The sequence below is a fragment of the Drosophila sechellia genome, chromosome X (assembly GCF_004382195.2).
Source record: "Drosophila sechellia strain sech25 chromosome X, ASM438219v1, whole genome shotgun sequence".
Classification (NCBI taxonomy): Eukaryota; Metazoa; Arthropoda; class Insecta; order Diptera; family Drosophilidae; genus Drosophila; species Drosophila sechellia.
This window is the reverse complement of record NC_045954.1, coordinates 19026111-19050086: the sequence shown is the minus strand read 5'-3', so window position 1 is coordinate 19050086 and position 23976 is coordinate 19026111. Positions and strand designations below refer to the sequence as shown.

Here is a 23976-nt window from a genome sequence, read left to right as displayed (position 1 = left end):
ATCCGAAGGATATCTGCGCTGGCACGGATATAAATAACATTACAACACACATGCAGGTTCCGTAAACAATTACAGGTGCTCAAACAAACCAGTAACAAGGTAATTCCCCCTGTGCCAACGGAAACCTGGACTCAACATGGCAATCTATCTGCTCCTGATTCGCCAGGACACAGCTGCTGGGCCATCAACTATTTGTAGAGCTTAAAAGGACAATTCGAAGGGGAGCATAGTGGCAAATACACGAGGAGAAATGCAATGTGCATGCTATTTATTTTAATTTTTAAGCCCCTGCATGCCTCTTATTTAAATATGAACTTTAATTGGGGCCGCCATTTTGTCTGCTCAAATTTTTGAACAGTGTGCATCTTTATTGTCAAATTTAAGTAAATACTTATTGTGTTCTGTGTACCGAAGGGTTGCCATCCACACCCCGTGTGAGTAGTGTGTGTACTTATAATTATTTAACTCTTTCGCATGTAAAATCCTCCCCCCGATCCCAGCCCCGCCCCATTCCCCACATGGAGAGGCAAACATAGCGCCAGATGAAGATTAATTATGCGAGAGGAAAATTCGTAACATTTTTCATGCTTAATCTTATAGCGTAATTCGAAGGACGAAGCAAGCTGGAGAGGTGGCACGTGGTATAGAACAAAACTAACTTATTAATAATAATAATTGTTTCATGTGCATAGAGTCCTCATCTATTTACCCACTCCTCGATTCCGTATCCCGAGCATGTGTCAGGGACATGGACGAGGATGAGTGGATGGGGATGTGGCCATGGTTGTGTATGGTCTATAGTCCATATCGCGAGCTCGAGGGGCCAGCTGTTCCGTTCCATGAAGTGCGGGTCTTAAGTGTGGGCTTTGAAAAATGATTTCTAGCAGCTTAGGTCGAGGCCTGGGAAACCGAGAAACTAGTTTAGCGATGGACATTCCCGAGAAGCCAGTCGAAGATACCAACAACGCCGCTGGACATCGTCTCTTTTGCCATTTGACCTGATCAAGCAAACAACCGGTGTGTAAGCTCCTATACGAATGAGAAATGCACTACACCTACAATTTGTAGCTTTAAGTACATATATAGTCATACCAACTTTCATTTACATTATGGCATATTATTAAAGTTGGTCATGGAGTATCTCTGAATATTCTTAAGTTCATTTGGGCTAGTGACAAGTTTTTAATTTCCTTAGATAGCCCAACACCAAGTTCGTGATACATAATAGTGACTACCACACACAGTGCTTTGATTTACTATTTATAACACATTTTAATGTATTAGCACCCCGCATACCAATTTTCCTAGATATCGTATCATCCAAAGTCGAGTTCCATCAGCCTAGTATGCATACGAGTCCAACCGACATTTGTGCACTCTAAACAGTCTGTTTTGGGATCTCATGGCTGGCAGAAGAGTTTGTAGCCCGAATACGGTGTTCTGTTGTTGTTGCATTTGTTGTTCAACGACTTTTAACAACTGCTACCTGTTTAGGGCTTAGAGGAATTCCATTTCGGGACCACTTAAGTGGCACCCGCTGATCCCGACCTAGCCGTGAACCCCGTAAACCCCGTGAGCCCCGTGAACCTCGTGAACCCGAGCGGAGACATTAATTTTATTGTTTTGACTGTGCGCACGATCGAAATCTTTGTGGTGGCCTCGTTGGATTCTGGATTCTTCTAGGTGCTGTGGTTCTCCTGTGTTTTGGGTCAGTTCGCCTCAGTTATTGATAGTTCCAAATTAGGGTCAACTATGCGGTTAGCAGCAGCCCCAGTTCCAGGTAGCCAATATCATCTGTTTTAATTACGCGCCGAGGTGAGCCTGGTGAGTCCAGAACCTCGATAAGAAGATGCCTCTGCAGGTGTTTCCAGGCAGTTAGCAGGCGCAGCTAATGTCCGAGACCCCACAACACCATCAACTCGGATGGGACTGGGATTGGAATTGGGATTGCGAAAGGGTGGGAACTGGGGAAATCGAATTCAATTTCCTTCACACTTCACCAAGGGCTCTATGTGATTTAAGAACTGGAGCAGTTTTCCGCTTTCGAAATCTACAAAAAACTATCATTAAGATTTGAGGCAAGATTCTTCAATGTATATATATTCCATTCCTTTAATCCATATATGTTTGTGAACTTAAAAATTCTCAATGACTTTGTTCTTGTTTTGGTTTTTTATTATTAATCACTCCTTAAGTTTACTTTTAGTTTTAGTTACTTGTTCTGCTCATTTGATTTGGTTTAGTTATTTGTTTCGTCTGCTCTTAAACATGGTACATGTTCTAGAAAATATGAATTTGGTTTTATTACATTGTGTATATAGTATATATATATATGGTATAGGTGTATATAACGCATGCTTGTATATCCGTTACACAGTTATATATCAGTATATATGCATCTGGTTACGTTTGTGTCCGCAAACATTGTTCATGATCTAGTTTCAGCTCTTCTTACACATGTAGGACTTGGGCTCGCTATAGGGTTGGGTATTGGTGTATGGGATGAAACAGAACGTTAACACGGATACAGATGAGAGCCTTGGAAAAAATTCGCATAGATGTGGGTCCGGAATACATGTATATAAATCTGTACGTCTAGGTATAGGCAAGGTATATAGGTTGATCGCCTCATATTGCTTCGATCGTGGCTCTACCAATCTAGGTCTCTAAGTGTTCGAGTGAGAGTGGAGATAACTTGATTCCCTTCTGGCTGGTTGTGTATATCTATATACTCGTACTCGTATTAGTCCTACAATATGGGTATGCCGCGATTATACAGTTTTGGGGATGAACAGTTTATATATATCAGAAGACCAAGTTACCATTATAAGTCGTTAGCTTTGTAGGCTTCCATTTTTGTTTAGAACAGCGATTTTTCATTTTTCATTTTTCGATTTTCATTTCATAATTATAATCTTTTTTCTTTATCATTTTTCATTTGGTTAGTTGCCGGATCCCCTACAAGATCCATGTCATTGCCCCCCGTTTACTCTCTCCCTGGATCTTTGGTTGTCTCTCAGGCTCCCCGTCAAGTCCCACAAAACTATGCCTACTAGTAGGGATACAGGTTCTTGCGCTTGAGCTCCATGTCCAAGTCGGCCAGTTGCTGCAGGAATCCGTCATTCGGCCGGATATCGCGCCTCATCCGCACCGTGCGTATCGCGTCCACCGCCGACATCTTCCGGCAGATCATCAGGTAGGCCAGCACACAGGTGGCCGATCGCGACATGCCCACCAGGCAGTGGACCAGGATCTTGCCTGCGTAAGGAGAAGTGGGATTAGTGGAGAGTCTTATAGGTAATATCAATCTGGTGAAGGATCCATAGTAAGCTCGCATTAACTGGATACAGTGGATATAGCTATGTTTGGCTTTCTTCTGATTTGATTTTATCTGATTTATAGAACGAACAAGTATTTAGATGCTACTTACCATAGAGAGAAGATCTTGGTCACCTTACGGCATATTGAGGTCACCAAATGTAACTTAGCCGAGTCACAACCTTTTCCTCCACTTAACATTGTTATTAGTTAAGTCTTTAAAGGAGTTACATTGTTTAAAAACATTAACATCCTTTTTCCAACAATCGTTCAATGGATCTCAAACATTTCGAGATCGTAGTGACACTCAACTGGAAAGGTTTGGGTCACCATAGACGAAAACACAAGTGCTCCCATGAGATTTAAGATTGAATCTAATATTCCACTGATAACATTCATTTGCTCTGCTTACCCTGGACCCATTACCCCGTCACTTACCGCCGCTGCTGATGGCGCTGTCGATGAACTTGGAGGCCACGTAGAAGTAGCGCGAGATGTCTGTCGTTGGGGCATCGACCATGGGGAAGCCCATGTACCTAAAAACACAATCCTTATGGCTGCGTCTATTGCACAAACAAACAAACACACACGCAGTACACACAACAAACAGCAACAACAAAGTTGAGCCAAAATCGAGGTGATAATGGATAATGGTGATGGTGATGTTTTTGGTGCAATACAATGATTATGAAGTGTGGCACAAATATGGTATTGACGAGGGTGGAGAAAAGATAAAAAAGAGAAAGAAAAACAGGAATAGTTTTTGAAAGAAATTTTGAAATGTGCGGGTGTGCAGAATCGAATCGAAATCAAAACTGTGTGCGATTCAAAACAAAATATGAACAAATTTTGAGCGAAAGTTGGGGCAAATTTGCATTCCTTTCGATTGTTCATGTTGTTGCCTCTTGTCGGTTCAGCAGCAAGTGGGCGATCGAGGATGCCACTCCGGAACGTTGGACTAACCTGATGCTGGGCATATCCCGGTAGTAGCTGTGTCCAGTGTCCACCTGACCATACCGACATCCCTCGGCCGCGTTCAGCACGTGGGTGATGCCCATCAATCTCAGATACGTTTTGTTCTTGGCCGCCGCACTGTGGAATTCAGGGAGAATGTCGTTAGGGGATTGGCATCCAACTGGCTAGACAACTTACGCATCACCAATGTAGATGCCCGGGTAGACCTCATCACAGTCAACGTCGTGGATGGCGCACTCGGCGCGTCTTAGTCCTGGAAGAGCCCGGCTAGGAGCCATCGAGTAGTGCAGGACACGCTGCAGCTGGCGGCCTGTGGTCTGTTCGGAGGTCTCCAGGCGGCTGGGCGACTGCAAGGCGATCGAGAATATATATGTGGTTAATACATATAATCAATGAACTCAATTCAAATGGCACACACATCGAACGAAACACAAGTGGATCAAGTTTTAGTACATGATTAAGCTATTAGTTTCCGCATTTAGCTGAACTCCGCTAAGATCCATAGATTGGTATAAAATATTTAGATAATCACAATCCTAATATCAGTTAATTTGATTGTAAGACCTCAAGAAAAGCAGTAAAACTTTGGCCTTCAGAATCCATTTAGCAATACTAAAAAATCCTTCGGTAATTAGATTTCGTGGAAATTTTTGGCCGGCTTCTAAGGATTCCCCCCTGCCATTCCACATGACATCATTGTCCTGGCGACAATTGCCAAAAAACCGGGAAATAAAATGCCTCGCCTTGCAGATTTATGGCAAAGGCGAAGGTCGCCATTTGGTTACAAAAGATGACAAATCAGACGGATTGAGGGAGGTGGAATCGGAGGATTCCTCAGATACAAATGTATATATACCATTTATATGCCGTTTGTCGTCTGACAATTTCAGGGACAGAAAGTGAAAACTTTGTCTTGCCTTTTGCGATGTTTTATACATTTTGTTTTCCCTATTCGAGACCATTTTGTTGGCTATCGACTGTCTGAGTTGTCATAATACCATCATCTGCGAATCGGGGGAAGGGTTCAAGGGGCATTGGTGTTCACGTTTCGGAAACTTTTGCTTTTTGTCGCGGCATGCGACCCTGAAATTGAAAATAAGCGAAAAACATTGGCGGGATCAAGAGAGAAAATCATATGGTATGAGGTATATGATATATAAATTTAAAGCATCTGTCGCCAGAGTTCTTTAACATTTTGACGCTTATCTATTGTGACTGATCTCTGTGGCATATAGCTCTCGGCAAATACATCTTTATATTTAAATTTATATTTATACTTATATATATAGTCAGCGATTGAGATTCTTGCCTGCGCAAGGTGTGTGTGGGTTAATTGTTCTAAATCTGTTGATGAAAGGCGCACAAGATGTGGACATTATTTATAGCATTATTCTCGCCGTGGCCCATATATCCGCCAGATACGAGTGTTATGTGCTGCGGCACCAGAAGTAAGCGAAAATTAGTCTTCAACTTGGGTTAGTGGCGGAAATCGAGAAAATCACACAACAGCAGAGATTAGAGACGCACAATTACTGAGCAAACTTCTGCATTTCAGACAGCACAATTTGGGTTTCACACTCAAAAAAAAAAAAAGCGCATGCAAAGATACTTTTCCGGAGGTGGGGACAAACCTGATAATAGTGGGGACTATATCTATCGCCGATACTGCTGCTGTATCTGTCTGTGAGAAGCTGAAATAGTAAGTTAAATAAATCACAGGGAGAATAAAATAGTGACAAAAGTTAGAAAATAACTAAAAAAAATATAGAGAAATGGCGAAATTATGATGACATTCGATGAAGTCTTTCTTTCCAAAGCGTAACACAATACGGAAAGTATCTGCAAAACAACCTAAATATATCCCAAGCATTCTATGCATCAGGTGAAAACGGAAATAGAGGCAGAGCAATAGAGCTTTTCCTCAGGTGAGTGTGAAGCTGCGCCTTGACCTTGTCCCCCTTGCCAAGAAAATTGCGCTCCCACCCACGCGCCCAACGATTTGCATCTAAAAATACTTGATAGAAACAAAATTACTCACAGATGTACGATGAAAAACCCGAACCGAACGGCAGAGAAAATGTCTAATGGAGCAAGTGGAACCCAGCAACGAATTTGTTGTCTGTGACTCATCCCACGCCCCCGGCCAAGTAGCCCCACTCCCCCCACTGTGCCACATATACTATATATATATATATATATATATATCCATTTGTGAGGCCCGCATGACAAGACAATTAGCTGGACACGACAAATCCAAAAAGGGGGGAAAACGGCGAGAGGCGAAATGCCAGATACGAGGGCGCAACAAAATCGAAAAGCGAGTGAAAAACACTGGCATGATTGAATGTCGGAGCGGTGCCCCAACTAATCGCCAGCATACATGCACGGATATAGTCAGATATATAGCACTTCCATTCCCGCTTCGATATTGTACCCCCTTGCCCGTCACCCCTCGCCCAGCTGAGCGATTCGTGCGAGTGAATCTCAATTTATTGGCAACTTTGAAAGCGTTCGTATCTTATTATAGCCGCTTTGAAAAAAACCGTCGACAGCCAAGGGGCCAAAATACCTGAGAGGTGTGTTTGGCGGGTGTGGAAACTACGAGGGGCCACTTGTAACTTTTCCCACTTTCCACTGTTCTTTATTGAAATTGGGCACTTCGATGGTCGTACCTCAAATTCGACTTTAAAAGGAATAAGCTATTTCCCTTACCCATTAATTTTCTAGAGCACTGCATCATAATCTAAATACAATCTCTCTATGAACTAGTTCTCAATGGAGAAGGCTATGCCATAATCTCGTTGCGATTGCGCTTGGTATTGGTATTGGGATTGAGATTGATGTCCTTTGGCACCGCTGGTTGGGTCAAGTCAGCCAGCCAGCCAAAAGCCAGCGATTGACCCACATCCGCTCCACATGTTGCGGCTTGCAGGTGGCAGGTGGCAACAGTTGGGCAACTGCTTGACCTCTGGGCCTGACACAGTTCTCGCCTTTGGATCCGATTGCCTTCTGCGACGGCAGGAAGTGCAGCAAACTAAATGGAAAATGCAAGAACAATGCCACTGTGCCACAAAGTGGGGCACGAAGGCAGGATGGGTGTGGTGGAGGGATGAAGGGATGAAGGGATGGCGGCTAGACAAAGCAATCAGCTAAATAAACTAAACTAACTAAGAGGAAGGACGTGAGGGGAAATTATGCGGTCAGCCTTTCACTTATTTTTTTAATAGGATTGCCTTAGGTTTGATTGCTACTTCCAAGGATATATATTAGTCATTAACTATTTCATTCAAATTAAAATTCAATATAAATTTGTTGCTTTTCAATAAATTGTTCAACCTCATGCTAATTATTCTCCTCCATCTGCGGACATTTTCCATGCATATATATTTATGAAAAGTTTTTTGTAATTTATTCGCTATTTACTTGCTCGGCCTTGAGCGGAGAAATTCCCAGAAATAGAAATACGCGATCGAGATGAAAAACAAATTCAATTTTCAAGTGTGAAAATGCTCGGCAGCGAATGTTGGAAATTAACGCAAACCAAAATGAAGAGCAACAATTAATTTTCGACCAAAACGAAAAACGAAGAAAAAAACAAGGAATTTACATAGCTTTTTTCGTCTGGCCAATGGCATTGATAAATCCGTGCATATATAGATATAGATATGACACATGTGTATATATATATAAAAATCTGTCTGCGCATTCATCTATATACTTGCATCTGCATAATCTGCATAGTTTTAGGCCACTCGACAAATGCAAATCGCATTGACATGCAAGCCAGTGTTCTGCAGTAACTTTTTTTGTTATTGATTAAACAGTCAACGAACCAACATCCCCCCCCATCACCCCACTCAGAAGGAAGAAAAATGTAAACAAAATACCCCAGATAATTATGAAAAAAAAACTGAAAGAGACATTCCTCCCTCGATTTCCCAACATTGGCTGTCGGGCGAATCAACGAAACGAAGCCAAAACGATTTGCCACATTGCAAAACTAAATTTCAATTAAATGCGCAATTCATTCCCTGTTTAATTTGCCTTTTAAGGCGGCCACGTTTATGGCTTGCGAATGATTTACGTATAGTTATAGTAAATAGTATATAGTATTAGCACATTCCCCGAGTTGCCCATCAAAAAGCTGTCGCCCATCCAGGAGGCAATCCACAAAATTTATGCATCTGCCATGCAAATGAGATGGGCTTCAGAGGGTTAAGGATCGCCACTAACCGATTAAGCCCATGAAATTATTAATAAAAGAATTGTACGAAAAGGGAAGGATGCTTGAAATTAAATAGCAACAATAAAAAAAGCAGATTTTATTTAGTTTTGTATTCTATCTAAATTTCAAAACTATCTATATATAAATACCAAGCATACCAAGGAAGTGTATAAAATATATTCCCATACAGTTGTTAATTTTAAAATTATTAATAAGGAAGTATATTGAATTTATATGATATCACCCAGTATTTGGTGTATCTCCCATTTTCCCCCATATCTATACGAATATCTCTCCCATTTCCGAAGGCCAACCACAGATCGCCGATCGACCTTGAGCTTGGAAAAACGCATTCCCCCGTTTTGGGTGGGTTTCTAGCTCGGTCCAAATGGGGAAACGCTTTCAAGTCGCCGCCATTAACTTCAGCTTCTGCCGCAGCTGGTACAGAGAGAGAAAAACTGGGCAGATATTGCTCGGAAATTAACTGTATTAACTGTGTGGTACTACACCGATTAACTTTAGTATGAAAAAATATATTTAAATAGTATAAACATATTGAAATTACAGCCACAGATCATGGCTCGCATTTTAAGTGTTGTAAAACTGTTACTGAGCCGACTTTTTCTCAGTGCTGCTCGAAGCGCTTGCCTTTCGCTTTCTGCTCAATCAGGCGCAACAGCTGCGATGCGACACGCCCACAATCGGCACAAAGCGTCTATATATAGTATTTACCTACACTACACACAATATGTGGGCCTAAACACTGCTCTATCGATTGTTCAATTAGCGCTCCCGATGGGCTTGACACTGAGCCAGCAGCACTGGCAGCGGAAAACGGCGATGACATTGACATTTTAGCTAAGCTCTGTGGCTCAGAGTGGCTGCCATAGATCTATATATACATATATATATATATATATATCTATATAGACTTTACAGCTCTTCACAATGGCCATTACACGGAAGCCGGGCAATTAATTTCGAGCCACCGTTTATTTGAAATGGAGGAAGAGCGGGCAGGAACTTAACGCGCTTCACTGCCTCTGAATTCATTAAGTTTTCGCATTCGATTTGGATGGCCTCAAATTCACTGGGTTCTGCTTCTGCTGTTCCTGCCTTTTGGTCCACTTTGTTTTGCGTTTTATAATCAAGTTAATTGGTCCACGCGGCGTATGAGTAATCTTCTTTAGCCAGCCCACAAAGGCCCAAAGCCTATTACCAGCGATCCGCGCTTTTTTTTTGGGTCAATCAAATCCAGTGCAGCGTCACTAATTCGGTTAGTCTAATGCTAATGCCCAGTGGGTAGCTCTTGTGGCTGGAGTTTTTTTTTAATTAGAACGAGGGGTCTCCGTTTAATGAAACACTTTAGGTTCGATTTTGTACCAGTCGGAAGTTGTGCAGTAAGAATCCCTTAAGAAGTAAATATGCATTCATATGCATACAAGAATACTCTAAGTGTTGTGTTAAGAAACCAAAGGTGTAGTTTTAGTTACAAATGGGCAGCCTTAATTCTGGGAAACCTTTACCCTGCGCACAGCAATACCAAGGACATGGTGACCCGGCGCACCGTGCAGTGGTGACCCAAAAAAGTAGGCGCCAAAAGCGAGTTAATGCCAGGATAATCGCCTGATAAAAGCCACAGGCAAAGATGGTTATTTAACGACCCACATGTTGGGAATAGTTTGGTGGGGATTTTCGGGTGGTTGGGTGGTTAAGTGCTTGGTTGGTTGGGTGGTGCGCTGCCACGCCTTGGAAAGGCACTTGAACTTTGCATTTGCATTTGGAGGCCATCAAATGGGCGGTGGGTGGTGGGTGGTAGATGGTGCACACATGTGCCAAGGCCTTTGTCCCACAGAAAATAGAACAAATTCTATTTTCTTGCCCTGATTTTTTGTGTCGTTGTTCTTTGTGGGTTATAGGTGAAATGGTGGGTGGTTGGGCGGTTAGTGGCTTGCCTGGGGTGGGCAAATTGGGTCAGCGGAGCGAGAGGAAGGAAGACATGGCCAAAGATTGAGGCAAGTCAAGGTCATCATCATCACTCGCCAACGCGACATCGTCATCAGCTGTTTTTGACAGATGCCCGAAGTCAGCGTCGAAAAGTCTGCCACGCGGTACTTGACAAAGCAGCCCGCGCCACGCCCCCATCCACTCATTACACTGAGCAAAAACACTTCATATTAAGTTCTTTGTTTTACATAAGATAGCTCCAACTTAATATGGATCTATTTAAACTAAATACAGAAATTTAAAAATATTTACAAAATAGATAGTCTAGTTGCCCACTTATCGCCGTGAACGGCAGTCTACGTAGTGACGAAGCGCACCACAGGCGCTAATATTATTTCCGTATTCTGTCCTGGGATTTCGTGCCTTATTCAAATATTCATTAAATAAGGCATTTTTTTTCTTATGCCTAGATTTTCCCTCAGTGCTCTGTACACATTATTACTAACCTTATCCGCCCACTTTTCCTGTATTTTTCTTCAACCCTACCTTCCCACCTTCCCCGCTTCCCCATTGTCCTTTTGCTTACCGCATATCTCCATGACATCTTTGTGGAGTGTGTGTTTTGGGTTTGTTGTGTTGTTTCGGTTGTGTGCGAGTCCTGCCCCTGCTGCTTTCGTCACCGTTGGCTCCTGGATTCGCGGATATCTGGATTTTGTGGATGGGGATAGTTGGCTGGATGGACTGATGGATTGATGGACTGATGGAGGGGGTCGCTTTTGCGGTGCAGCGCTTTCGTTATCCTCTCGGCGAATTCCTTGATTGATTCGAGTAAATAGTGACAAGTATTAGGATCAAAGTGCAAACAACGAATAAGAGCAAGAAGATTCTGCCAGCCAGACACACACACACACACTCGGCCACAAACACACACTTTCTCACTTAAAAAAAAATGCAATTGTTAACTACCTTGATGTTTTTGCCTTAAAAAATTCGATTTTTGTGGCAGCTCTCGCTTTTGGCTGCTTCTTGTCACTCTGTCACTATTCCTATCTCGAGTCTATTTATTTATCTCAATTGTTTGCTGTTTTTTCAGCGTTCTGGCGACGGGCACTTTTTTGCGACTGATTCGCGGTGCCGCTTTGGGGTTGTTTTCTAGGCGCCGAAAGCTCGCCCGCCCCCTAAAAGCAGCCCTGTGACGTAGGCGCCGCCACAAAGCTCGCCGCTCGGCTCTCTTTCGAGCTGAAGCTTTGCACGCTCCGCACGTGGCAATGCGCTCACTACACTCACCGAAATCAGTGCACAATAGCGGAAGAACAAACAAATAATCACAACTCACAACTCTTCTGGAAGATTACAAATAATGGGCCAAATTGAATTTATGTGATTGGATCTTGAAATACAATAGTTGCTATACTCAGCTTATTAAGATTTGATATGCATAGACATATAACATCTATGCTAAAGCTTAAGGTCGTACCCTATTGTAAGATCTATTTTCCGAAATATAGGCTTAGAGTCTAAGCAATAGATCATAGATCATAGATCAATAGATCAAGCAACTATCATTAAATGACACTCAATAGTAAAACTTATTGTCCCTTGATAGTAATCAATAGGTTTACACCACTAATTTCTGCAAGTGTAATCCGTGTGCGGGTTGCCGACACCCACTTACGCATATGTAAATATTTTCGTAGTTACATTAGCTATTTACGAGTAATTCATTTACATATCCAAGCGATTCAGCCGGAGAGGATTGGCGAGAGAAAGGGACAGAGGAACAGCCCTGATGGGGGCCAAAGCTTTGCGCCAAAAAGTTATCGGCCAAGTTCAGATGCCCTCGGAACACCTGAAAACTGGGGCTCCAATTCAACGGGACATCTTATCGATATCAACATATCGGTATCAACATTTATCGATCTGATAGATCAAGAGCATTAATCATGGGTTACGTTGTTTATACTCCCATTTTCAACTCTGTACAAGTACTCATCGATCATTTTCGGAATTAATTAAACGGGGTTTTATTATTGTCAATTATTGAAACGATAAAATGCCTAATTAATCATCAGATCATCAATCATATGTGATTCACTGAAGCAATATACTCTGAGCAAAATGAGTGAAAAGCTTTTTCAATATTATTCGGAAGATGCTCTCTCCCTTTGAGCAAAATGACTGCGAGATTCGAAAATAGAATGGCAAATATATTTAAGTTGAGAGATTAAATAGCTTGGGGGTCTTAGTCTTTCAATAGTCGACCGATGACTGATCACGAATAATTCCAATGATCTTAGCTCAAGTAAGGAAACTCAACCGACTCGAAGGTGCTCTCAACTCAAACGAGAGTAAAATGAAAGCGATTGCCAGCGATAAAAGGAGAAAAGGCACTAAGAAAGCCATCAAGACATAAAGTAGACAATCAGTGGTGGGCATTTTTAATTAAAAACTTCATTTTACAAGTGACTTACTCTCGTCGACAACACTCCATGCCAAATGACAATTGATTTGTGCATCCGCTTTTGTCTCTGGATGCCAGCAATCAGCCAGCTCCCGGCATGAATGGAAATTTAAAAGCCATAAATCTTGGGGATTTTATATCATCTGTAACTATGGCAACAACAGCGTTGCAATCAAATTAACCATCAAGAAGCAGGAAACCGTTCCCATGCTGCAGTGCTGTAACAGCGTTTTTGAGTTGAATTTGTTAAATTAAATGGCAAATCAACAGATGCCTTCGAGAGAGAAGGATAAGCAACTGTAGTCACCATTAACAAGCTAAAAATGCAGGATCGGGGTCACCAAACTAATAAATAATCAGCATAATATTAAGTTAGCATGTGACCACATTTTAAAGTACATCACTTGAAAATCACCTTTCTCCGATTGGAAAAAATTAGCAAATCGGGGTCACTATGTCAATTAAACTGGCATTTTATTTCCATTGCTAGGGATAGTTAGCATCTCGGTATCTATCCCTATCTCTTTCACTGTCCGACTCCTCCTCTCTTTCGCACGCGGCCAATTCCAGCACGCGTCTATGACGAAATGTGCCTGGAAAATGCCTGTTTCTCGGCACTCGGATGCTTCGATTCCGATTCCGATTCCCCTTGCCACCTGTCAGCCGTCAGCGGCGGCTTAACAGCTTAAATTGTGAGCTGCTGGAGTTGGGGGAATGCTCCATATTGTCAGCGGCCTCGACACCTTGGAAATGCGACAAAGGAGGAGCCAGGGACTTTAGTCCAACATAATTTGCTCCAAGTATTTCGGAGTCTGCATGTGTGAGATGTATTTATTTTAAAGGGCACTGCACAACCAAACAGGAACTTTGGTGAATCATATGGTTGTCGAAATTTTACTTTCTTTTTTAAATACTAATATCAGAAAAGCTAAGACATGTCCTACTTTTAAACATATTTTTGAAGTCTATACTCGTACGTTTTCGAGCCATAACCGATCATTGTACCTTAAGATAATAACTCTTGAAGATATGGCTTTATATCAAATATCTTTTGCTTTTCTGGCTAGTGTAATCATCGTGCTCGACTGGCTTGCTGTTGACAATGTCGTTTGTCGCTGATATCTGAACGGCAGGTGCAAACAGACGCATTGCTGGAATTGCCTTTTAATTGTCTCCTCGCCTCGCCACGCGGTTCCTGATGGCCTAAGCTTCTGGAGAATCGGCCGGAATGATGATTCTCTCCAGCGGCAGCAGAATGGGAAGCTGCGGATCAACAGGCTTTGGTTAATCTCCCGGAGCTCTTGGCGAAGGCTTTTCATCTGATTTGTGCCTGTCAGCTTGTGTCAAGGCGATTGAGTGTCGTCGCAGCCCAAGGAAATAAATACGAGCCTAAGTGACGAGTGGTAAGGGCGAAGATTTCCATACACTACTTCAAGAATATAATAAAAAAAATATAAATAAAATAAGAAGAGACTAAAAAAAAGCACATAGAAATGTGTACAAAAGTATGCTATAATATTTTTAGATTCCGAAGGACCTGCCAACTAATTCCAAAATTGGTTTTCCATACATTTACCAAAATAGTAAAGTAAAATTGCACATATGGTACATGATGACGATGTTCTCGTTGGTATAAGGGTATATTAAAAAACCGAAGAAAACGAGAGGAAAAGTGCAAGTTGTGTAAATGAGAGCGTGACAAGATTTCCCGCTTTTCTTGCTTTCATTTCCCCGTTTTCGCGACGGCTGCTGACAAGTTCGTAGGGCCTTGTTATTTTTAAAGAAAACAACATCGAAGTATTCCATACCGAACTCGAAATGACTCCCGTCTCCGATTCTTCTGCCCGGCGGAAGATTTGCGTTGCCCTATTTATAGATGCCCATCGAGACGTTTGGACCGTTTTCACAGTTGGCTTCATTCACTGCCCTCCAATGCTCCTGCTCCTGCTCCAGGCCAATTGGAAAACAAATCTCCTGGCCTGCACGGCAATAAATTTGTTTGCCTTAAACAATGTATTAAGAAAGTTTGGTGTTCAAATCACACCATGTGATTTTTTCGAGTGTGGGAAGTGGCTCATTTCATCCGATTCCATTCTTTATGTGATTTGTTTGGATGCGTCTGGTGCAGACACGAACATTAACATCCACATTGCAACAGCATTTTCCCACTTAATTGCAACGGGCGGCGCAGAAATAGCACACAAAAACGGAATCGGGATCGGGATAGGGATTGGAATCTGGATCTATGTGGCGACGAAGAGGGAAATGGAGATGCTGGGGATTCATTGGAGTGCTGGGCGTGCTTGGGGTATCAGTTGGATTCATTTGTCCAACTGCAATCCATCTGCCCGACGATCTCTTTATTTTGTACCCATGCTGGCGTTTGTAAAGATTGTCTTCCAATTGATCAATTAATAGACGACTTGATCTTGTGCAGCATTCTCTCAGGATATTCGATATCACCTCATCCACTTTCAAACAAAATTGAGTCCAATCGTTTTTTATTATCGCACAACCACCCCTAATGTAAAGCCCATCAGGTCCTGGTTTTATGTGTAGTTAATAGGATGTGTCGTTGGTGTATTGCCCAGTGTGTACAGTACAGCATCCCCATTACCTACTATATACTATATATATATCTATGTATGTATATCCATATCTATGTATAATAAGTCCCATGACGTTATGTCGACATTGTCCTACGCCTTTCCCGCGAAAAGGGCGTCGGTCTTCAGTTGTGGCTTCCCCTTCTTCTTCAGTCCCACAAGCAGTTGCTTCAGCTGGATGATAGCTCTAGCCGGATTGAGGTGCTTGGGGCACGTGTTGGTGCAGTTCATGATCGAGTGGCAGCGGTATAGCTTCCAGGGATCCTTGAGAAAGTCCAGTCGCTGCTCGGTGGCCTCGTCCCTGAAAGCGAATCTTAGCACACTGGGAAAACTGGCAGCATCATGGCCGCACTCACCTGGAATCAATGACCCAGCGATAGGCCTGCATGAGGACGGCGGGGCCCAGATACTTGTTGCTGTTCCACCAGTAGGATGGACAGGAGGTCTGACAGCAGGCGCACAGGATGCACTCGTACAGCCCGTCCAGCACCAGACGATCGTCCACGGACTGCAGATACTGTGCCGACCCAGCTTCCCGCTTCAGATCCTTGCGCTGCAGCCACGGCTGGATGGAGCGGTACTGATCGTAGAACTGGCTCATGTCCGGCACCAGATCCCGCACCACATACAGGTGGGGCAGTGGATAGATGCGGCAGCACTTGCTCTCATTCTGGTCGATGGACGACACGCAGGCCAAGGTGTTCGTTCCATTGATGTTCATCGCGCAGGAGCCGCAGATGCCCTCGCGACAGGAGCGCCTAAAGGTCAGCGTGGGGTCCATCTCGTTCTTGATCTTAATCAGGGCGTCCAGCACCATGGCGCCGCACTGCTCCAGGTCCACCTCGTAGGTCTGCGTCTGCGGCTGATCCCCGGGCTTCCAGCGGTAGATCTCGAAGGTCTTCAATCGCGGCTTCTTGGCTTTTACTGGGGGTGCAGATTTAGCTGGCGGAGGAGGTGGAGGAGGGGGAGGCGCTGCTGGGGCTTTGCCCGAAGGTGGCTTTCCGGTGGACGCTCCTCCGGGCTTGGCGGATCCGGCTCCGGCGGGGGCTGCTCCTCCAGGCTTGGCGGCTCCGGCGGGGGCTGCTCCTCCAGGCTTGGCGGCTCCGGCGGGGGCTGCTCCTCCAGGCTTGGCGGCTCCGGCGGGGGCTGCTCCTCCGGAGTACTGTCTTTTTGTGGCGATTCCTCCGGCGGCTGATCTTCCGGTGGCTGATCCTCTGAGCCCTCTTCCTCCTTTCATGAATATAGAATTTTCAATAAGTGCAGGTGTCACTTATGAAATGTCACTATGACAAAGTCATTGACAACACAAAAAGTTGTCAATAATATGCCCAGAAAATTGTGTGTGCAGAATACTCTTCACATGGAACTTACCTTCTCCTTGTCCACCTCCTTGGAGGCTGGAGTGGGTGCACCGGGGTACCAGGGATACGGCGGATACTGCGGATACTGGGGCGGCGGCAGCCAGCGCTGGTCCGGGTAACGATAGGGTGGACATAGACGCCGCAGGACGGGAAACGGATTCGGACACATCCCTGTTGGCCACCACGTAATTTCTAAGCAGCCACGTGCTCCGCTTACTTAGCAGCCGAGGCTGCCGGCGGATCAAATTCATCGGTTTTCGAGCGAATGAATGCGGGTTTTACAAGCCGGTAAAATGTGTCCTTATAAAAATATATGCTTTTTGTTTTATTGAGAGAGAATGTGTGCCGAGGCGATAGGGTGTTGAGGTGTTGAAGTGTCGAGGTGTGTAGCAAAACTGAGGAGAAACCGGTGGAGTGCCCGTAATACGACTTGACCCTAGAAGCACCGCCAGCTAGATTTGAAAATCTTTTCAAAATGAAAAGTTCAGCTTAACTAAGTAGTAAAACAGTCTGCTTTATACAATGTTTAGGATGCTACGAATTGAAGCCCCTTTTTTAATAAATTTACCGTTTAATGGACTCTAAATTAGTTTTGTATGCTTTTAAATAAACTAAAGAGCACATTATAAAACAAGAGAGAATGCTAAATTCGAATTGCCCGACTATTAGATACCCGTTACTCAGCTAGCGGATGTGAGAACGCGAAATTTCATCATTTTTCTGGATAATTAATAGATATTGGAGAATAAAAAGGGAGTGGCAAAAAGTTTTTTTTATTAAATCGATATAAATTACAAAACAAATAAAAATATGAAAATATAACAAAACATTTTTCAAAAGTGTTGGGGTGGCAGTATACTACGGTAGGAGTGGACGTGGCAACATGGGTCAACAAACATGCGCTATGTCTATTGTCTTGGAATCTTTATGCTTAATCTCAATCTTCTAGTTTTTACAGTTCCCAAGATATCAACGTTCATACGGACATGGCCAGATCGACTCTGCTATTGATCCGGATCAAGAATATATATACTTTATATAGTCGGAAACGCATCCTTCTGACTGTTACATACTTTTCAACGAATCTAGAATACCCTTTTACATTACGAGTAACGGGTATAAAAATGGATAAGTCAGAAGTCAGATTGAATCACCCGGTTCAAGAAACGGTTGATCAACCGGGTAGATAAGCTGAACCGGTAAATCGATAACGAAACTGTAGTTCAAACCAAAACCAAACTCATTTTAAGCAGAAAATGTCACAAAAACAATGAAATAGAAATATCACAAATATTTATTGTATTTATATTAAGATATTAATATAAATATTTTATTAAATAATATTTGTATTAAGTAATATTAATAATTTTAATATTATTAATATTCATTTATATGTCACTTTAATAAAATATTATAAAATGAACATATTATATATGTAATTAAATTTTGATAAATAAAAAAATATAATTATCCCAAATATTTATTATAGTATTACTATATTTTATAAATTTGTTATATTAAATTAAGTCACAATTAAAAAGTGTATATATATTATATATGTAATTATATTTTATTATAATATATTATAATAATAAACAATATTCTAAAACTTATATTTTTTCGATCGCAAATCTATATGTACCGTCGTGCTGACTGTAACCGATGGTCTCGACTATCGATAACAACAAACACGAAGAAGTAGAGAAAAATAGAAAAGAAGAAGAGTAAAAGAAAACGCCAACAAAATAGACAACAAGGCAAGCCCGCGCCTCCGAAAAAGGACATTATATCACAAGATACGCTGCAACTAGTTATAAGCCGCGTAGCCGTGCTGATTTTCGACCGGAGCACGAAGAGAAAGCAGCCAAAACGGAGGCGCGCAGGCTAGCGGAGATCGCGGCGATGGAGAAGAAGGCCAAGGAGTCGCTGCGCCGCTACAAGAAGGCCGCCCGTCACAGTGCGACGCACTCGAGCAGCTCGGACTCCACCTCGGACTCCGACAGCGGGAGCAGCTCGTACAGCAGCACGGACAGCGAGCAGGGCGTGGGCGGGGTCGGCGTGGGAGTGGGACCTGGTGGTACCGGTGGTCCCGGCGGCAGTGGTAGCGTCCACGGTCATCCCCATCCCCACGGCCATGGACATCATCCGCGCTCCGCGGAGCGGCATCATCGCAAAAAGAAGAGCTCACGGCGCGCCGGCAGCTCGTCCGGAGATGAACCATCGTCGTCGCGTCGCAAGCGAGACAAACGGGATCATGTGCAAAAGAAGCTGGTAGCCAAGCGGAATCATATCAAACGAAAGCTGAAGGAAGCGCGCCTTAAGAAACGGGCGGCCGCTGCCCTCAGTGGTCACGTCCATCGTTCCCTGTCGCCGACGACGAGAGCCAAGCTGAAGAAGCTGGCTGAGCGGAAAAGGCTACGGGCTGCCAGCAAGGAGCAACGGGAGCGGGACAAGCTGCGCGTCGTCCAACGGGACAGGGAGCGAGACCATCATCGATTGGGCAGCAGCAGGAGTCCGCCGAGCAGCAGCACTACCACCACCACCAAGATTCGCATCCACCAGGACATCGTGGGTAAACGGCAAAAGAGTCCAGGTAACTATCAGATACCACATCTAGTTATGTCTAAGCTCATCCCACTAATGTCTTAACCCATTAATGTTGCTTGACTTACAGGCTTAGGTTCTGGTCTTGGAGGCGGCAGCAGCAGCTCATCCGCGCGAATGCATCATCAGCTGATGTCGCGAGAGAAGATCATCATCCAGACCCGCGCACGTGGACGTACTCCGTCCCTAGAACGGGAGCGGGAAAGGGAGCGCGAGCGAGAACGAGAAAGAGAGCGCGAACGCCACGATCTCTCTTTGCGGGAGCGAGATCGTCGGGATCGGGAGCGCGAGCGTGCGGAACGGGAGGCAGCCAGGGACAAGGAGCGCGCTGAGGCCTTGGCTCGCTGCCAAGAACGTCAACGGGAGCGGGAACGCTTGGCTCGCGAGAAGTTGCGTCGTCAGGAGGAAGAGGAGGGTGGTAAACGCGGTGGTCCCGGTCGAGACTTGGATCTTCCTCCATATGGCAGCCGGGAGCGATCGCTGGACACCGTCGAAAGAGAACGAGAGCGCGAGCGAGGCGGGCGTCATGTGCGCGATAAGCGCGAGTTGGATCCCTACGACCGTGAGCAAGAGTATCTGGAGGAACGACACGGACACGGGCTGATCGACGAGATGCGAAGGTATCGGCGCCGGGACATCAGTCCCCTGCCCGAGCACTATGCACCGAGAATGCGTGATCCGCGGGAACTGTACTCCGAGGAGGAGCGGGAGAGGTAGGTTTAGGGCCTGCACCTAACTATTCCACGAATAGCTGAAACTGTACCATTTTGGTTACTTTTTTCTGTTACCTAGAACTTGGTTAACTAGGTAGCAGATTGTAATCCGTTTCTCATTAATGTTTATGGCCATGAAATCGGCATTACCTAATCCGCCGTTTGGGAATTCCTTATTTTAGGGCCTACAAGCGCGCCTATCTAGATGCCCGCTATTCCTCGCGGGAACGAGAAGCCTGGCTGGAGGCACGCGAGTTGCGGGAACGAGAGCTGCAAGGACGAGAGTACCGTGACCTCGAAACGGAAGACACCCTTTATCCGGACGAGCGGGAACGTCTAATCCGGGACAGGGAACGGGATCGGGAACGAGAACGCGACCGCGAAAGGGAGCGCAATATTGGAACCCGTGGCGACTTCAGACCGGAGTGGGAGCGCGAGTGGGAGGAGGAGGGAGCTGGTGCCGGCTCAGGCGGACCTAGTGGAACCCCTGGGCGACCGGGTGCCTTTGTTGGCGGCCCCAAGCGGGGTAAACCCCCAGCTCATGCGGGCGGAGGCCCTCCTTCGCAGCAGCAGCACCATTCTGCTTCGGAGCCCGACTGGGATGCGGACGAGCGGGAGCGAGAGCGTGATCGGGAACGGGAGCGCGATCGCGAGGATCGACCGGACACAGGAGGCGGAGGCTCTGGCGGCGATAGGCCATCTATCAAAAACGAGCCCGCTTGGTTGGAGCACGATCAGCGGGAAAAGCCACGCGGCTGGCAGCAGCAGTCGTCCAATTCTGGAGGTGATTGGCGAGATAACGATGACGCGCCGCCACCACCATCCCATCCGCATCCAGCTTCCCCGCACCACCATGTGCATCCGAGGGGCGAACGAGGATCCGGCAGAGGGTTCCGGCGCGGTGGCCACGGTCATGGCGATCACGGCGAGCGGCCCGGCTATCGATCGCATCCGCCACCGCTGATGACGTTGCCGGTGCAACCGCCTGGTGGTTACTCACGCGGATTTCCCCATAAGAGATTGCCTTATGGATCTGCCCGAGATGGCGGCGCACTGGGCGCCCGGGACGGCGGTCTGCCCGGATCGTCCACTTTCCTCAAAAAGCACACTCACGCTCCGCTGGTCTCGCCGACGCAGACACCGCTCCTGAATCCACTCCTCAACGCGGCCAAACCAAATGCTGCCGCACAGGCGAGTGCTGTTGCGGCGGCCACCACAGCAGTGGCAGCGGCTAAGGCTGCGGCCCAAAGCGCCGCCAATTCCACCACCAATCCCGGAATACTGGCTCAGGTGCGATTGATTTTCGTTTACTACGCTGCAGAGACATCGGATGCGGCCTATCATATCATTTGGCGGCTATGATTTCGTCTTTGTTTATAATTATGTACATGTGTTTATGTTAACTGAGTGCAACGTTCATCCATTCGAAATCAATTGTTCACCAACCGTTGTGCAATAACGTAGTCATTTTGTCCAGCGGAAATGGTAAAACCATAAATTTCCATTAGTAATAAATTTCTCTTATTGTGATCCTCAATCGATGTTTAAGGTAAGCAAACTGAATAGCGTGTGCATCAAGCAGGAAGATGCGTCCGAAGACTCGGCAGGCACACCCGAACTGGGCGCCCAAGATTCGCCAACCCAGAGTCTGAACTTGAATCAGTCTATGTCTTCTGAGGGCAATCCAGTTAAGCAGGAGCCCGTCCGCTCCAGCGCCGTCGAGGGTGAGCTGAGCGAGATTAGCGACAGCGATGACGATATTCTTAATAAGACGGACAAGGTGCGGCCCAAGAACGAGCTGCCCACGGAGCCGGAGCAGGAAATGGACACCAATGCGGACGAGGTCAAAAACGAGGCACTCACCGATGTGTCTGGGCATCCGATCAAGGGCGAGGAGGGAGACGAGGTGCTGGACTTTGAGGAAATATCCGATGGCGAACTCGAGGAGGATGCGCGCCACAAGGGTAAGTCATCTATGTATAAACATTTGTCCTATCCGATGACAACGTGGTAGCCACAATGCTTGTCAATACTTCAGACTCGGATTTATGGTCACATTTATTTGATGTTGATGTAAGGTCAAGTGGAAATGATGCATGATGTAAAAAAAAAAAATGTTTTTTCCCATCCCATTCCGCAGGCATTGGCGATGCTTTGGGCGTGGACTGGCAGGGATTGATCGCAGAGACCCGTCAGCAGGCCAGCGATGCTCAGGCGGCCCAACAGGGCGTGGATCGCGGCACATCCGCCAAGCAGAGATGGCAGCCATACCGCGTGCTCCTCGACTTGGGCATATCGTTCGGAATGGCCGGCGAGGGCTACGCCCGTTGCGTCATGGAGGAGGCGCGCCAGCAGTTGCTCCAGGAGAAGGAGCAGGGCCAGCAGCGCGAACTAGATGGAGACGAGGAGCCTCCGGCTAAGATACCCTCGCCACTGCTCGACTATCGCGAATTTCTGGCCAGCCAGCAGCAACTGGAGCCACTGGCCTGCGTGCAGATGGGTCTTCGCAGCGCCGCCGTCGAGCGCCAGCGTTTGGTGGGCAATGTCTGCGGTCCGGGCAGCCGAGCTCTGAGTGCTCGCCAGGATTTGCGCTTGCGCCGCCAGCTGTGCGGTTTGCCAGCACGCGAATGCGAATTCCCGCGCAGTGTTCCCATCGTGGGCGAGGGACTGCGAAACCTGGCAATGCAGATGTTCCAGCGCAGGCTCCTGGATGTCAAATGAGATCCGATGCCTGGCGAGCCGCGGGAGCGCCGTTATCGAAAGCCCCGTCACTATCGACTGGATATACAGATCTTTATGGGCGGGGAGAAGGGCAAGGCGACGAAACGAGACCACTACTAGGTGGACTTTAGGAATAAGCATAAATTGTGAGATATAACTTGATTTCGATTATTGATTCAAACTTGGAAATTGCGGAAATTGCGAATTATGAATTGCATTATAGAAATTGTAGATTATGAATTCATTATGAATTATATAAAATTGTGAATATCAACTGCATGTTTAAAATAAAAAGTGTCGTCCCAATAAACAGAGTGTAGATTCGTTTCATTCCTGAGCTCGGAACTCAATAATGCATTGCGGAAGTTCTGGAAAGGATGTGGTGCTTGTGGCAGCGACGAAAGGATGGGAAACACTTGGTATTTTCAATAGTAGATTTATTATATCGTCGTGGGAACAGTTTTATAAGAAACCTAGTGCCAAAAACAATGTTAAAATAAGCGTTACTTCAATAAATACATTCATAACGAACGGCTATCGTGTATGTTAGGCTATTCGTAATAAGCAACTCAGGCCAGGCATCGTGGAATAATCTGCGTACATTTTACAACTTAAGAGCTCCTAAGGATTAGCGCTACCCAATCTGCGGACCTAATACTAATGTATGTATGTGCTGGGCTATCACATGCGATGGAAAAGCTGTTCGCAAGGAGCGAAGCAAGGATTCCGGACTTCCAGATTCTCTTATCGCCGCCAAATGAGTGAGTCCACCGCCGATGTACAGTTAAGGTAGAGTATGTATGTAGTCGGTACTATGCGGATAGATAGGGACGCCTATTTGAAACACATGAATGCAATATCTATGTATGAGCACTTTTGGAGGAAAAGTGGGAAAATGTGCGGGTTCTGCTAGGAAATTAGGTAGTACAAATTGTTGCACGCAAAAAAAAAGCACAACATTTGGGTGAGATTTTGGATTTTTCTTGTTTATTTTAAATAGAATTGTTATTTTTGTTAATTTATACTTAGTTCTTGTTTGACTTGA

At 45.3% G+C, this 23976-nt stretch overlaps 3 protein-coding genes and 1 long non-coding RNA gene across 7 annotated transcripts; 2 read left to right on the top strand and 2 right to left on the bottom strand.

Moving 5' to 3' along the window:
* Window positions 1-2149: 2149 nt before the first annotated feature.
* On the bottom strand, window positions 2150-11597 carry LOC6614932 (dual specificity protein phosphatase 3). Of its 4 annotated transcripts, none has more exons than XM_032725231.1 (7): window positions 11432-11597; window positions 11052-11279; window positions 5925-5984; window positions 4471-4640; window positions 4282-4410; window positions 3757-3881; window positions 2150-3258 (listed from the first exon to the last, which is right to left on the bottom strand). In XM_032725231.1, the coding sequence occupies exons 2-7, from the start codon at window positions 11067-11069 to the stop codon at window positions 3053-3055; spliced, it is 708 nt and encodes a 235-aa protein (XP_032581122.1). In that variant the 5' UTR covers window positions 11070-11279; window positions 11432-11597; the 3' UTR covers window positions 2150-3052. The 4 variants fall into 4 exon arrangements, with proteins under 4 accessions (XP_032581122.1, XP_032581123.1, XP_032581124.1 ...); XM_032725232.1 differs by having other exon boundaries at window positions 3757-3854; window positions 11432-11596; XM_032725233.1 differs by lacking the exon at window positions 5925-5984.
* Window positions 11598-12720: 1123 nt separating this feature from the next.
* On the top strand, window positions 12721-14434 carry LOC116802154. The gene is made up of 2 exons (XR_004362527.1): window positions 12721-12767; window positions 13994-14434. It is a non-coding gene; the product is annotated as an uncharacterized LOC116802154 (long non-coding RNA).
* A 976-nt stretch (window positions 14435-15410) lies between these two features.
* LOC6614931 (succinate dehydrogenase [ubiquinone] iron-sulfur subunit) lies at window positions 15411-17307 on the bottom strand. The gene is made up of 3 exons (XM_002039312.2): window positions 16904-17307; window positions 15889-16762; window positions 15411-15833 (listed from the first exon to the last, which is right to left on the bottom strand). Exons 1-3 carry the CDS (start codon window positions 17142-17144, stop codon window positions 15626-15628), a joined length of 1323 nt encoding a protein of 440 aa, XP_002039348.1. The 5' UTR covers window positions 17145-17307; the 3' UTR covers window positions 15411-15625.
* A 1295-nt stretch (window positions 17308-18602) lies between these two features.
* Window positions 18603-23243, top strand: LOC6614930 (fl(2)d-associated complex component). Its single transcript, XM_002039311.2, has 5 exons — window positions 18603-19486; window positions 19568-20210; window positions 20393-21500; window positions 21760-22174; window positions 22351-23243. The coding sequence occupies exons 1-5, from the start codon at window positions 18796-18798 to the stop codon at window positions 22929-22931; spliced, it is 3438 nt and encodes a 1145-aa protein (XP_002039347.1). The 5' UTR covers window positions 18603-18795; the 3' UTR covers window positions 22932-23243.
* Window positions 23244-23976: the final 733 nt, after the last annotated feature.

What these genes read in the sequence shown, in the direction of transcription:
- LOC6614932 (XM_032725231.1), bottom strand. An exon ending in ATAGTCCCCACTATTATCAG is followed by an intron (nt 4,641 to 5,924) that starts GTTTGTCCCCAC and finishes ATCGCCTTGCAG; the next exon opens with TCGCCCAGCCGCCTGGAGAC. An exon ending in CAGCGCCATCAGCAGCGGCG is followed by an intron (nt 3,259 to 3,756) that starts GTAAGTGACGGG and finishes CTCCTTACGCAG; the next exon opens with GCAAGATCCTGGTCCACTGC.
- LOC6614931 (XM_002039312.2), bottom strand. Translation starts at nt 17,144, where the DNA reads ATGAATTTGATCCGCCGGCAGCCTCGGCTGCTAAGTAAGCGGAGCACG. An exon ending in AGGAGGTGGACAAGGAGAAG is followed by an intron (nt 16,763 to 16,903) that starts GTAAGTTCCATG and finishes TATTCATGAAAG; the next exon opens with GAGGAAGAGGGCTCAGAGGA. An exon ending in CGCTGGGTCATTGATTCCAG is followed by an intron (nt 15,834 to 15,888) that starts GTGAGTGCGGCC and finishes ATTCGCTTTCAG; the next exon opens with GGACGAGGCCACCGAGCAGC.
- LOC6614930 (XM_002039311.2), top strand. Translation starts at nt 18,796, where the DNA reads ATGGAGAAGAAGGCCAAGGAGTCGCTGCGCCGCTACAAGAAGGCCGCC. An exon ending in TAAACGGCAAAAGAGTCCAG is followed by an intron (nt 19,487 to 19,567) that starts GTAACTATCAGA and finishes CTTGACTTACAG; the next exon opens with GCTTAGGTTCTGGTCTTGGA. An exon ending in GGAGGATGCGCGCCACAAGG is followed by an intron (nt 22,175 to 22,350) that starts GTAAGTCATCTA and finishes CCCATTCCGCAG; the next exon opens with GCATTGGCGATGCTTTGGGC.